This window comes from Equus przewalskii, chromosome 11 (genome assembly GCF_037783145.1).
Source record: "Equus przewalskii isolate Varuska chromosome 11, EquPr2, whole genome shotgun sequence".
Lineage (NCBI taxonomy): Eukaryota > Metazoa > Chordata > Mammalia > Perissodactyla > Equidae > Equus > Equus przewalskii.
Window position 1 is genome coordinate 34079876 of NC_091841.1, and position 14075 is coordinate 34093950.

General features: G+C 62.5%; 2 protein-coding genes across 3 annotated transcripts; one reads left to right on the forward strand and one right to left on the reverse strand.

Annotated features, from left to right (window-relative positions):
• Positions 1 to 234: 234 nt before the first annotated feature.
• PKP3 (plakophilin 3) lies at positions 235 to 11001 on the reverse strand. Of its 2 annotated transcripts, none has more exons than XM_070564555.1 (14): positions 10229 to 11001; positions 8409 to 8604; positions 5494 to 5573; positions 4723 to 5348; positions 4511 to 4634; positions 3811 to 4015; positions 3334 to 3508; positions 2637 to 2754; positions 2395 to 2565; positions 2133 to 2318; positions 1397 to 1550; positions 1001 to 1193; positions 817 to 904; positions 235 to 611 (listed from the first exon to the last, which is right to left on the reverse strand). In XM_070564555.1, the coding sequence occupies exons 1-14, from the start codon at positions 10298 to 10300 to the stop codon at positions 576 to 578; spliced, it is 2424 nt and encodes an 807-aa protein (XP_070420656.1). In that variant the 5' UTR covers positions 10301 to 11001; the 3' UTR covers positions 235 to 575. The 2 variants fall into 2 exon arrangements, with proteins under 2 accessions (XP_070420656.1, XP_070420657.1); XM_070564556.1 differs by having other exon boundaries at positions 8409 to 10043; positions 10229 to 10340.
• LOC139074430 (uncharacterized) lies at positions 10544 to 13842 on the forward strand. Its single transcript, XM_070564659.1, has 4 exons — positions 10544 to 10645; positions 10740 to 11155; positions 12217 to 12429; positions 12534 to 13842. Exons 1-4 carry the CDS (start codon positions 10544 to 10546, stop codon positions 12838 to 12840), a joined length of 1038 nt encoding a protein of 345 aa, XP_070420760.1. The 3' UTR covers positions 12841 to 13842.
• The last annotated feature ends 233 nt before the right edge of the window (positions 13843 to 14075 follow it).

Here is a 14075-nt window from a genome sequence, read left to right on the forward strand (position 1 = left end):
AGTTGACATCAGGGCTCCCTCTGCTGTCTGTCCCACGTCCTCCACTCTGTTAGCCAGCTCTTCCCCTGCTGGACACTCCCTCCTCCCTCTTCTGGGTCCCCTGACCTGGAGAGGCCCGTGTGTGGGCCTGGGGGGGTGGGGGGTGACTCTCCGCAGGGGCAGACATGGTGTGCTTGGGGACGCTGGGTTGGACCTTGAGGTCAAGCCAGCTGAAGAAGCATGCAAGGCCATGGCTGCTGTGTTCACGGCCACCTTTATTCCCAGTGCTGGCTGTCCCGAGGCACTGCCGGGCCACGGCCAGCCCCAACTTTGCCAGTGTGACTTGGTCACCCCCCATGCACCAGAGTAGCCTCAAGCCCTGCCCTACCCCCTGCCCTGCAGAAGCCAAATCCCCAGCCACAGCCCCCGTCCCCTCCCTGATGGCCCAGGCCCTTCAGAGTTGCACACGGGGGTCCAGAGAGGGGCCCCTGAGCCATCAGCCTTCTCCTCCAGGCCAGCCGGTGAGCAGTGCAGAGCTGAGCCTGTCCCTTGGAGGCTGGGCCTCATCACATCCTCCTCCTCTGAGAAGGCCTCGCCTATGGGCCCAGGAAGTCCTCCTTTCGATAGCCCTTCTGCAGTGGAGAGGGGGCCCAGAGTTAGGGCCCACGCCTGCCCGCCTGGCCCTGCTTGTCCCCGCGTCCCGCCCTCTGCCGTGTGCTGGGCATGGGCCCCTCTCTCTGGGTCCCAGCTCTCCTTTCTCTTGTCTCTGTGTCTCCCCTGATGCCGCCCTTTGCCCACGTCCCTCACCTGTGCCTGCCCCAGGCTCCCAAAACATACCGCCCGGAAGTCCCGGTGGAGCTTGCTGTACTGCCACAGATTGGCCAAGAGGCTGGAGGCGGCCCGGGAGGACTTCTCGCTGTCAGGGCTGGGGGAAGCGGGGGAGCAGAGGTCAGCAGGGTGACAGGCACAGCCAGAGGCAGGGGGTCTGGGGCCCCCGCTGTCCTGGGGTCAGGGCCTTCACCTGTCCCGCTTCTTCTTGATGAAGACCAGCTTGCGGAGCCCGTCGAAGTAGAGCAGGTCTCGGGCGGCGATGGGACTGGCCACCACCAGGTTGTTGAGCACGGCTATGATGTTGACCAGCACGTCGGCTGGGGGGGCCTTCTCACCCACGCTGCCCGGCAGCTTCTCGATCAGGTGACTCACCACCTTAGTGGCTGTGGGAGGCAGGGAGGTCAGTCTCCAGCCCCACCCCCAGCCACCTCAGCACCTTCGGTCCCCTGGCAGCTGGCCTGCCTGCCCATCCACCAGCTCCAGCTTGCCAGAAGCCAGTCCCACTGTCAGTAAAGACAGAGTCTAGGTGTGCACCCAGCCAGGCAGGGTGAGGGCGGAACCCAGGCTGCGAGACAGCCTGACTCACACATCTCGTCCTTGTTCCTGGCATTCCGAGACAGGTTTCGGATCAGGCCGGTCAGGGAGCGCAGCTGGTGGTGGTCCGCTGTCCGAACCCGGTCCAGCAGTGGGTTTAGGATACGCTCCTGCTCCAGAGCCAGGCGGCTCAGCACACCTGCCCACTGCAGGGGGTGGGGGGATGAAAGCAGGTGAAGGCCGCCCAGCCAGCCCATGACCAGCACTGCAGGCTGGCCCCTGTCTCTCGAGCCTCGTGTACCCTGGGGATCCTGCGCTGGACTAGCTTCTCTGTCTCACCTGCTCGGTGCACCGTTTCCTCAGGGCCGTTCTTGCTTCTGCCTTCGCACCCCAGCCAGGAGCCTCACCAAGTGTGACTCCAGCCTGGTCCCTCCTGGCTCAGACCTCCCAGGCACCTCCCCTAAAACCCTGCACAGAACCTAAATCCTCACGGCCCTGCAATGTGCCCATCAGGGATGCCGACCTCATGTTGCTTGCTGCGTTCACCTCCCTCCTGCCCTGCCCAGGCGCCGTGTCTCCTTTCGTCTCTCACTCTGGTGTCCTGGCTCATCCACCTGTCTTCATGCCCTGCTGTCTGTCTCCCACAGAGGGTAAACTAGGGAGCAAGCTCCCGTCCCCTGTGCGCCCTCATGTCCCCAACGTGTGGCCAGGTGTAGGTCCCATCAGACCGGGGCAAGTGCTGCGTGGTCCCCAGGATGCCTGTGGGACATCCGCAGAGGGATGCTCACCCTGCGGTCACCCGCGGTGATGTTCTGCAGCGCCCCGGCGGCCGCCTCTGTTGTGTGCCGGTTCAGCTCACAGCGCTGCAGCAGCCGGTTGTACAGGCCCACGATCTGGGGGCTCCACAGCCACTCGAGGCCCTTGGGGTCCTTGGACACCTCGGCAAAGGTGAGCGCGTCGGCCGTGAGGGGCAGCTGGGCAGGAGAGCGTGGAGGGTCAGCTGGGGTCAGGCCGGGGCCCCTGCTCCCGCCCGCCCAGGCCCGCGCCCACCTCTCGGAGCCGCCGGCTCTGCGGCGTAAAGCAGCCGACCACCTCGCCAGGTGGCGCCCCAGCCATGTCCCTGCGGCCCCGGCCCTCGAGCCGCTGCAGGGCGGACGGCGGCATCTCGTCGTACAGGCGGTAGGACAGATTCCTGAGCACGCACACTGCGTTCTCCACACTCTGCAGAGAGCGGACGGCGGTCAGAGCAGGCTGGAAACCCCGGGGCCCCCTCAGCACTGGCTGCCCCTCACCTTGTCCTCGCACTTGCCCACGTCCAGGGCATGGTTGATGTAGGTGACCAGGGCGTCCACCAGCCCGTGGCACTCACGCATCTTCTGGCGAGTGGTCTGGGAGGCTGAGCTGAGGTTCCTGTGGGTGGAGTCAGATCAGAGACCCCACAGGGACCCCTCCCCCAAGCAGAGCCCATCCCCACAGGGACCCCACCCCTGCTGCAGAGCCCACCCCTACAGGGACCTCGGGCAGAGCAACCCCCACAAAGAGACCCAAACCCAAGGGCTGCGATCCTGAGCCCCAATCTCCTCCTTCCCCAATTTGGTCCTTGCCCCTCTGCACCTCCTGCTCCTGGTCCCTGCTGGACACTGCTGGCCCTGGTGCCTCTGCACGCCCATCCCCCATCCACTCCCCGAGTGTCCAGAGTGGGGTTATGAATGTCTGACCAAGTGCCTGATTTAACGAAACTCGAGCCTGCGGCCCCCAGAGTCTGCTGACGTCTAATACCTGCTGGCCTGTCCCACTCCCGTGTCACCACCTATGCCTTGCCCGGTCTGTCCACTCCTCCCAGCCCCTCTGGTGGCTCTGCCTTATCATGAGACCTCGGATTCGAACACCCCTTCTCCGGGCCTCCCCTGCCCCCTCCCAGGTATCCAGCTCTTTCCCCACGGCCACCATCTCGGCCTCTCCCAGCTGACTGCCCCCTGCTTGGCGCACCTGAGGAAGCCCGTGGCATTGTAGAAGATCTCAGCCTCGGAGGCATTCTGCTGGATGAGGGGTGGTCCCCCGGCCCCTGAGAGGGGGCTCAGCACCAGGTCCGTGAGCTGCTCCAGCGTGTCCCGGGCCAGGCGGTCCTTCAGGTTGTCACTGGAGGACAGGTTCCACAGGATCCCTGGGGCAGGTGGGCAGAGGCAGGGGTCAGGGACCGCCCTCTGGCCCCTCTGGCTCTTGCAGGGAGGGTAGGGGGAGGCTCCTGACCTCTCCCAGGGCCCCGCTGGGGGGAGCCTGAGTGACCCGCAGGGTCACAGGGCTGCACCGGAGCAGAGGGACAACGCTGGGGGCCGCCACAGAGACATGGAACAAGAACAGTCACAGGCACCCACGAAAGAGATGGGCCTGGGGCAAGGACAGGGACAGAGAGCAGAGAGGGACAGAGGCAGAGGGAGGAACGATGCTAGTGCAGGGCCCGGCCACCTGTGACGTTCTTGCGCAGCTCGTCGTCCTGCTCACGCAGCGTCCGCAGCAGCTCGAAGATGCCGTTCTCCTCCACCAGTGCCAGCTTGTTGTCCGCATTATCGTAGATGAGGTTGCGCATGGCGCCTGTGGCGTGGCGCTGCACCTCCTGGTTGGCGTGGTTGAAGAGCTTCACCAGCCGAGGCACAGCCTGGAGGCTGCGGGCCTGCAGGCACAGGCGCACAGGGGTTAGCACAGGTGTGCGCGCTAGATAGGTGTGTGTAGATGTATGCAAGTATATGAAGGTGTATAGAGATGATGCAGACGTGTGGAGGGGTGTGCAGCTGGGTGCACATGTATGCAGGTGTGTGCACATCTGTGCATGTGTATGCAGGTGTGTGCAGAAGTGTGCTGGTATATTCAGAGGTGGACAGGTGTACACAGGTGTGTGCAGAGGTGTTCAGAGGTGGACAGTGTGCAGGTGTGTGCAGAGGTGTGCAGGTGTATTCAGAGGTGGACAGTGTGTGCAGGTGTATGCAGATATGTGTATATATCACTCCCTCTTGCCCCTCCCCTGCTGAGGCGGCTCTGGGCAGGATGGGGTCTGCCCAGTCAGCTTGGGGATCAGTGAGGGGTGGTCAGGGACCAGAGGTCAGTGAGACTTGGGGGGGCCAAGGAGGGCGGTCAGCAGGGGTGTTCATGGGCCAGCAGGGGCGGTCACCTGCTTCTTGGCCGCTGCATCGCTGTAGCACTTATGCTGGATGTAGGCGGCTCCCAGCACCTGCAGGTTGGGGTCTGAGGCCATGAGGTACTTGACTGCTGAGGGCAGGTCAATGTCGTCAAAACTGCACAGACAGGGGCTGAGGGTAAGGCTGAACTGGGGATGGACCAGGTCCACAGTGCAGCCCCCTCCCTGAGCCAGGCCCAGCTCACCCGCTGCTGAGCCTCTGCAGAGCGCGGTGGCTGCCATAGCTGTCCAGCCCACGCATGTCCGGCAGGTGACCAGAGTCGGCCAGGCTGAGGCTGCGCACGGATGGAGCTCGGGCCACGGGCTCCAGGACACCTCCTGGCACCGCCCCGGCCCCCCCACGGCTGCGGTGGCTGCTCTGGAATCGTTGCAGAGTCCGCATGGCAGGGGCACGGATGGTCCGGCTGGGCGGCCCCTCGGCGGCCTCTGGCCAGTCCAGGCCCCCTGCTCGGCTGGAACTGGAGCTGGCCTGGCGCTCATAGGCAAAGGCTCTGTAGGCGGAGGCAGCCGAGGGCTCCAGCTGCTCGGACACCACGCTGTAGCGGTCGTCCAGGCCCCCGGCCCCCAGCCTCAGTGAGCGCAGGGACAGGGTGTCATAGTCCACCCGGCTCCCCCCTCCACCATGCTCATGGAAGGACACGGGCCGGGCAGGCATGGGCACAGCGGTTGGGGCTCCCCTGTACCCGACAGCCCCAAAGGCACTGCCCCCGTTGTGGGCAGAACTCAGCCTCCTACTGGAGCTCAGGTCCACGGCCGAGCGGGAGGACCAGGAGGCAGGGCTGTAGGCTGGCTTGGCGATGGGCCTGAAAGTCTGCGGGGTGGGAAGGGGAGGGCAGTGATGGGGTGCCGGGGGCTCACCTGGCACCCATCCCCTCTCCCTGACCCCAGAGCCCCCAGCCTCCCCCACGTAACTACAGAGCCCAGACTCTCCCCGGGCTGGAGAGGGTGTCACTCACCGAGGTGCTGTCCCCACTTAGGCCTTGGGAGCGGGAGCTGAAGCCAGCCTGCAGGGTGTGGTACTGGCCCCGAGATGTGCCTGTGGGCAGGGACACTGGTAGCCTGGTGGGCCAGATGGCAAAGTGCTGGCCTCCCCATTCCCTTCTATGACCCTGGGACCCAGGGCAGGAGGCCAGGTGGACTGCAGGTCCAGTGCCGTGGCCCCTGGTCTGTCTGTCACCTCGTCTCATCTCCTGTGACATCTGCCCTGGTCTTCCGTCTCCCACAGCCCCCTGCCCCTCAGCTGTGCTGGGGGACAGACGCGCTCATCCCACTGACCTCCTGGCTGCCTAGAGAATGTACCAGGGACTCCATCCTCCCTCCAGTCCCTGCCAGGGCCCAACACCTGGCCCCCTCCTCCAGGAAGCCACACTGACCTCCTGTAAGCCCGTCCTGTGCTGTGGTCACACGAGAGTGACGCTGCACTCACCAAGAACTCACAGTCTCCCTGGACCAGTCTGCCCTGAGGGGCAGCTCCCTGTCCCACCTGGCAGAACCACACCCACCCCATCCAGCCACACAAACTGAGGGCACCGGCGCCAGCCTGGCTCCGTGATGATGGACAGACAGGTGGGTGGGTGGAGGGTGGAGAGACAGGAAGGGGTGGGAGGCTGGGGGGATCATTGGAAAGATGGGTGGGTGGATAGTCAGACAGGTAGGTGAAGGGAGACCTGAGCTGGGAGGATGGAGGGACAGGAGGATGGAGGGAAGAATGGAAGGACGGGAGGAGGGATGGAAGGATGGAGGGACAGGAGGAGGGTAAACAGACAACTGGATGAAAATGTGGGTGGATACAGAGTGGACCGACGGGTGGGTTGGGTGTGGTTGGTCAGATGGACTGATGGGTGAGGGGACAGACAGATGATGGGTGCTGGGTAAAGGCCAACGGAGACAGTACAGCGAATGAACGGGGGGCACCGGCTGATGCCAGGGGCTGGTCTGTGGATGGGGAGGCAGTGTCTGGGGGTCAGCCTCTGCCAGGGTCCCTGCTGGGGCCACACCTGCAGGGAGAAGAGTCACATCTCCCCAGAAGTCCGGGGCAGAGTGGCTTGGCTGAAAGGACCCAGTGGTGAAAGGAAGGGGGCCACAGCCCCTCCTCACCCTGCCCCAGACCCGCCCTGGTTAATGAGGCTTCTAGGCTGGGACTATTAATCCTCTGACGCTGGTGAGGCTCAGCCTGGGGACCTACCTCCACCCCCAAATTATAATCCTCCTCCCCCTAATTGACAGGGTAGCCGCGTGGTAATTAAGCCCTCCCTGCTCCCTACTCTACCCCATGACCCCTGGGCACCCAACTTGGTCACCAGCAAGGCTGAGGCCCAGGGAGGGGAGGACCCAGGAATCCAGGCTGCCCTGGCAGCCCCCGCACTGGCTGGCCTTCTTCTCCCCCCGCCAGCAGCTGGAGGCCAGTCCTGGGGAAGGGCCCTCGAAACATCCTGTGAACCACTGTGAACCAGGGTTTCAGCCCCTGACATCCTGGGATGTTCATCCCACTGTCTAACTTCCACTCCTGTTGCTGCATCCTGGCAAGGGAGGAGATGCACACTGCAGAACAAGTGCCCTGAACTCACTGCCTCTGTGGGACCCTTTAACACTCATGCAGGCACACTCACATGCACACACTAACATTCACAGCCTCGCATGCACATACTAACAACATGCTCCCATGCGTGTATACACTCACACGTGCATACACGCATGCTAACACGCATACACTCATGCACATACACTAACATTCGCACCCTCGCACGTGCACACTAACAACATGCTCCCATGGGGGCATGCACTCACACGTGCATACACATGCACACATCATGCTAACACTCACACACTCATGCACACACACTAATATTCACAGCCTCACACACACACACTAAAACACGCTCCCGTGGGTGCACACACTCACATGTGCATACATTCATGCCATCACGTGCACACACACGCACACACTAACATTCACACCCTCGCGTGCACACACTAACCACATGCTCCCATGTGTGCATGTACTCACGTGCATACGTGCACACACACGTTAACACGCACACACTCATGCACACACACTAACATTCACACCCACACACGCACACACTAACAACACACTCCCATGCGTGCATACACTCATGTGCATACATACTCGCATGCACGCTAACACGTACACCCTCACATGCACACACACGCACATACATGCCAGTGGAGCCAGGAGTCCTACACAGGGTCTGCTGCCTGGCTCTGTGGGGCACTCCCCACCTGCGGTTACACAGAGAATATCTGGGTCACTCCAGCAGGGCCCTCCCCTGCAATTCCACCGGGAGACCCTGGTCCAGACAGGTCTGGCTCCCGCTCAGGATTCCCGGAGCCCGCCCCCTCACGCTTCTGTCTGTGCATTCCCATGGGGCGTGGGGGGTGCTGGGGAGGAACGATGGAGTCTGCGTGTCTATGTCTCAGTGTGTTTGTGTCTCTGTGGGACTGACGTGTGTGTCTTCGTGTCTCTGAGACGGTGTGAGTCTGTGTTACGTGGGACCCGACTGTGCATGTTCCGGGTTTGCTGACAGAGATGGGCCTGGCTGGCTCGCCACGTGCTGTTGTCTCCCACTTGGGGCTAGGGGCCAAGGCAGCAGGTGGGACCCAGCCAGGCTTGGCCAAGAGGACCCCCGAGTCCCCGCTGGGTGGTGGGAGGCCCCACCCATGGCTTCTCCCACGCCCGGTGGGGCGGGGCCGGTGACTCAGGGCAAGGCCTTGGTGAGTCAGGGAGCTGAACCCTGGAGCCCGCCCCACCATGGCCTCTAGCCCTGGCACCGCCACACCCACCAAGGCCACCTCTGCCCACGACCGCCGTCCCCGCCGCCCAGCGCCCACCCTGCCGGTGTCCGCCTACCTCTGGCTGCCTCGGCCACCCCCTCGGGATCGGCTGCCCCATTGTGCCTCGGCTGCTGGCCCAGCTGCAGGAGGCGGGCACGGACCTGCTCCTGGACGCGGGCTGCCCGCAGCCGCTCAGCCTCTGGCCCCTCGGCGCCCCGGCGGTCCAGCTGCAGGTCCGAGGGCAGAGCCAGGGAGCACACGCCGGCCTCAGGCTGCAGGGCCGACAGCAGGAAGTTACCGTCCTGCATGGCGGCCAACGAGTACGGGGCTGGGTCCACCTGGCTTGGGCCGCGGGGCCGCCTCCAGCCGGAGCTGTCTTCACCGTCTCGTCCTGCGCGGCCCTGTCCCCGAAGTCCCCTCCCTGCTTGCCTTGCCCAGAGCCGGGCCTGGAGACAGACACCCGCCCAGCCCTGAGCTCAGCTGGGGGCGGGGACACCTGGGCCAGGTGGGAGGGAGGGGCCACTGCCTGCTTAAGGTGGAATTTGGGCGGAAGAGCAGGCCTTGTGTGGCCCAGATCCGGGCCTGGCTCCCGGCTTCCGGCCCCTCCAGGACCGGGCAGCAGGGGTCTGGGCCTGACTTCGTTCCCAGTCTGAAAGGCCAAGTGGGCCCTTGGGATGGGGGTGGGCTGACCAGGCCCCAGTGTCCTGAGCATTAGGGAAGGCCAGGGAGGCCACTGGGGAGCCTATGGCTGGCCACCTCCGGGAGTCTGAGGGGGTGGACTCCCCTCCCTGGGGGGCTACGGGCTCCAGGTAGCTCCAGGGACCAGGCAGCCCAACCACAAGGCTGGGGTGGGGCCTAGGCAGTGATGGATCATGAGTGACTATTAGGGGTCAGAGATCAGAGCGAAGGATCAGGGTTGAGGATAAAATGATTGTGGTGGAACTTTGGGGGTGGATGGGGGTCCTATGGAGCCCTTGCCCTGGTCCCTGGTGCCCGAGAGCCCCTAGAGGCATGTGGACAGACCAGCCTACCCCCTGGGTTCATGACCCTCCAGACCTCCATCCTGTAGGCCCTGGAAGTTGCCCCAGCCCCCCACCTCTGCAGAGGCCTCCGAAGGGCTGGCTTGGCCCTCTCTGGCATCCCTCCCGGGCTCCTGCCCCCCAGGCCATGAGGGTGGGAGGCTGTTCCCAACTTGTGAGTCAGGGCCGGGCTCCACTCGGCGGGGCTGCCCCAGGGGATTGACTCAGAGGGGCCCACCTGCCCAGGCTGGTGGGGCAGGAGCTGGGGTGTTTGAAGAAGAACCCAGGAGTCTGGGAGAGCAGGGCCTAGGAGGGGCTGGAGTCGGAGGTGGGTGGGGAGGCCCGGGCCCAGTGGGGCTGGCCCCCACCCAGCTGGACCAGCATGCTCCAAGGCCTCCTGGGTCGGCCTGGTGTGGATCAGGACAGGCCCCCAGTAGACTGAGCAGGGGCGAGGGGTAAGCCCAGGAGGGCTGGAAGGTGAGGGCTGAGCGGTGCCTCCTGAGTTCCCCTGGAAAACTCACCATGGGGCCCACTGAAGCAGCCTCTTCTCTCCCTAGAGCCCATTCCTCTGAGCCCTGTCTTCCACAGAGGCCCCTTCCCTGAGCCCTGGGACAATTGCCTTAATCTGCAGTCAGTCCTGGCAGGGGACGTGGTCCCAGGTGGGGATACTGATGGGGGCGGAAGGCGGTAGCCTGGGGGTGAGGAGGGGTGTCAGGAGGCAGTCCTGGGGTGAGGTCAGTGCTGGGGAGGAGGGATCTGCGGGGGTGGGAGTCAGAGGTAAGTGTTGGGGGGGTAGAAATGGAGGGGAGGCACCCCAGAAAGCGCCCTGGGGTGGGGCTGCCAGGCCAGAGGGGTGATGCATGGGTGGGAGACCTACCCTGCTGGTGCTCCGGAATCTGCTGGTCCCATGGCTCATCCCAGCGCCCACTGTTGCTGGCCCAGGCTCCATCCTGGGCCTGGCACGTCCGTCCGGGGCAGCCTCTCACTGCGGGACGGGACTGTGGGGGCACTGGGAGGGCGGGGTGGGAACGCCCGCATGCCCAGCTCATCAGACCGGTTGCTTCCCTGGGAGATGTGTTTTGTGTGGAAAAATCCCGAGAGACAAGTTTGTGCGACGCCGAGCGGGCCTGGAGGCGCACGGCTGGCATGGGCCTAGGGCCCGCCCTTCACTCGGGGCCACCAGGCCTGCAGCATGACTGGGGGAGGCCAGCCTCCAGAGGCAGGCTGCAGGCGGGGGTCTGAAGGGCTTGTGACGAGGCGCCAGGTGGAGGGCCAGAGCTGCACAGGGGTGAAGGTGCTTTGGTGGGGGTGGCAGCCATGGGAAGGAGAGGAGGCCTGGGGCAGGGGTGGCATAGCCGCAGGTAACTCCAAGCCCTGGTTTTCAATAGCCTCGCAAGTTACCGAACAGCTGGCAGGGGCCCCGAGGCCAGTTCTGTGGGGCTTCCCCCTCCTCTTGGCAGGGAGGGCTGGAGGTGCCCCAAAGCCATTCTGAGGAATACGTGGACTCCTCCCCATGCAGACCTCCCGCCTCTGCGGCTCAGTGCCCCAGGAAAGCCTGGGGTCTCCGGCGCGCTTTCTCTAACTGCTGCAGGGCCCGAGGGACCAGCGGTGGCCAGAACCTGTCCCCATCGCTCTCAGTCCCAGGCTCGCAGCCGCGTCGCAGGCGGAGGAGGGTTCACCCAGAGAGCTTAGAAAACAGGGCAGTGCTGGCTGTGCGGGCAGGGCCTGGGAATTTGCCTGTGAGCCCTGCGGTGGCTTTGGTGCACCATCCGGTTCAGAACCTGGAACCTGAGGGCCTCAAAGGGTGAGTGAGTGAGGTGGGCGGCTCTGGGGAGCCTGGACTCTGCCTCCGGGAGTCCCAAGGAAGGCTATGGGGGCTCCTCCCTCTGACTGGGCGTAAAGGACTCCTGGCAGCTGTCACAAGTCTCCGGAGGAGGATCTGGGGGCACAGAGCAGGGCTGGCGGTCGGCAGGCCTTCAGGGCGGAGGGCAGAGTAGGGGAGGGGTGGAAGGAGGACCTCCTGATGCCGGCTTTGGTGACCTGCTGCGAAGGGGGTGCTCAGCAGGGGGGAGGGGCTGCCAGGTGTGTGGTGCGGAGCTGGGGGAGGCACAGGGGACCCCCGCCCCCAACCCCTGTCCGCAGCCTGGAGGTGGCTTATGAAGGAGCAGAAGAGGGAGAAAACCTCGAAGACGCAAACAGCAAAATAACATTCCAAACAAAATTCAGGGGCGCGCCGGCGCGCCAAGAGGTTAGCTAGGTCGCCTGGGGCCGCACAGCCTGCAGGGGTGGGGACGGGCCAGCGTGGCCCTGCCGCGAGTGACGCACCAGGTGCGGGGGCGCAGCTGTGGCGAAGCCCCCAGGCGCCGGTCCCGCTGCCTCTCCGCTCCTGCCTCGCGCGTCCTAGGCGCTTCCTGTTTGCAAACCCGCGCCCACGCTCGCCAACCTTCCAACTTCGCGCGGTCTGGCTCCCGCCGAGTCCAGCTCAGGGCCCGCCTCTTCCACTGAGGCTACCTGGACTTGCGCGGGGGGCGCCTCCGCGATCCCCGGGGTCCCTGGGGGGACGCAGGGGCCCGGCATCCTGTTTGCCCCCATCTCCCGCCTTTGGCTGGAAGGTAGCTGAGGGATACGGGTCCCAGTCGGCCCGAGGGAGCGGGGCACACTCTTCATCCGACCCCCACCCCACCACCCGTCCACCGTCTGTCCGTCCGTGCGTCATCTGTCCGTCAGAGCAGACTGAGCTCTTCCTGAGCACCCGGCGCTGCTCTGGGGAAGGTTGTGTGACCAAGCTTCTCGAGGAGCTCTCCTTCTGGGGTCTGGCGGGGCGCAGACGATGAACAAACAAACGCTTGTCCTTCGTCCTCACAGGAACCCCAGGAGGGCGGAGCTATGCCGGCCTCCAGTCTACGGTTGGGGAAACCGAGGCTCCGAGGCTAAACAGCTCCCGGAAGTTGCAATGCCGGCCGGCTGTGCAGAGAGATTTCTTACCCTGAGCGACAGCGGGAAAAGAGTGGTCTTGGGGGCTAGCGCCGGCTGGGAGGATGGAAGTCTGGGCAGAGCCCCGGGTGGTCCCCTAGCCAGGTCTGGGCCACTTCCTGGGGCCACTTCCTCCGCTGGGGCCAAGAGGGGGGATCTGTGCCCTTAGCCTTCCCTGGGGGTTTAGCTTTGGTTTTGTTTTAACACAGATCCGCTCCTGGGAGCCCGTCCCAGCACCTGCCTCTCGCAGCCCTCTGCTCTCACGTCTTGGCCCCTGCATGTGGCTCGTGTGCACACGCCAGGGCTGCGGATGTCTGTGGGCTCACACTTTTCCCTCAGGGCTTGGCCGGTCTTGTGCTGACTTCCCGGCGGTGGAGAGATCAGAGCTGTAACTACCACTGCCCGCACCGTCCGCCCTCTGCTCTGAAGCCCAGAGACTTCACACACACACACACACACACACACACACACACACACACACACGCGCGCGCGCGCGCGCACTGCATAACTTTCTAGCATCGGTGTTTCCCACTTTAGATTATGGTCTGTATTTATCTCAGAAAAGTTTTCTTCTGCTGTATCACTTGCATATTTTTTTCTCTTTCACTTCTCTTGTCTTCTTGCTTGTCTGTGCTCCTTCGTCTGTTGTCTTCTCGTGAATTGCTTTTAACTCTGTTCTTTTCCATTTCATTTTGTATCTTTTCCACAAGCTGGTCTTCTGTATTCCTGACTGGGTTTTTGACAATGGCTATTCTTATTTTTTGAATAATAGTGTTTTTTGAATAAAAGTAGCTTTTATTTCTGTCAAGGTTTTATTTTTCTCTTCCATTTTTCCCCCATGTGTTGTCAGATAATTTTAATTTCCTTTGTTTTTGTCACTGACTTTTTAAGGAGACATTTTTTTTTAGCACAATTTTAGGTTCACAGCAAAACTGAGAGGAAGGTGCAGAAGTTTCCTCTACACTCCCTGCCCCCATGCACGCACAGCCTCCCAGTATCACCATCCCCCACCAGAGTGGGACATTCGTTACAGTGCTTGAACCTACGTTGACATGTCATCATCACCCCAAGGTCCATAGTTTACATCAGGGTTCACTCTTGCTGTTACATATTCTGTGGGTTTGGACAAATGTATAATGACGCGTGTCCACCATTCCAGTGTCACGCAGAGTAGTTTCACTGTCCTAAAAGTCCTCTGTGCTCGGCCTGTTCGTCCCTCCCTCTCCGCTAACCCCTGGCAACCACTGGTCTCTTTATTGTCTCTGTAGTTTTGCCTTTTCCAGAATATCATGTAGCTGGAATCATACAGTATGTGGCCTTTTCAGATTGGCTTCTTTCACTTAATAATATGCATTTAAGTTTCCTTCATGTCTTTTCATGGCTTGATGGCTCATTTCTTTTTTGTGCTAAATGATATTCCACTGTCTAGATGGACCACAGTTTATCCATCCACCTACTATTGGGCATCTTGGTTGCTTCCAAGTGTCAGCAATTATAAATAAAGCTGTTGTAAACATCTGTGTGCAGGTTTTTGTGTGGATGTAAGTTTTCAGCTCCTTTGGGTAAATACCAAGGAGTGTGATTGCTGGATCGTGTGGTTAAGAGTATTTTAGTTTTGTTAAGAACCACCAAACTGTCTTCCAAAGTGGCTGTACTGGTTTACAATCCCTCCAGCAGAGAAGGAGAGTGTCTCTTGCTCCGCATCCTCACCAGCGTTTACTGTTGTCAGTGTTCCGGATTTTGGCCACACT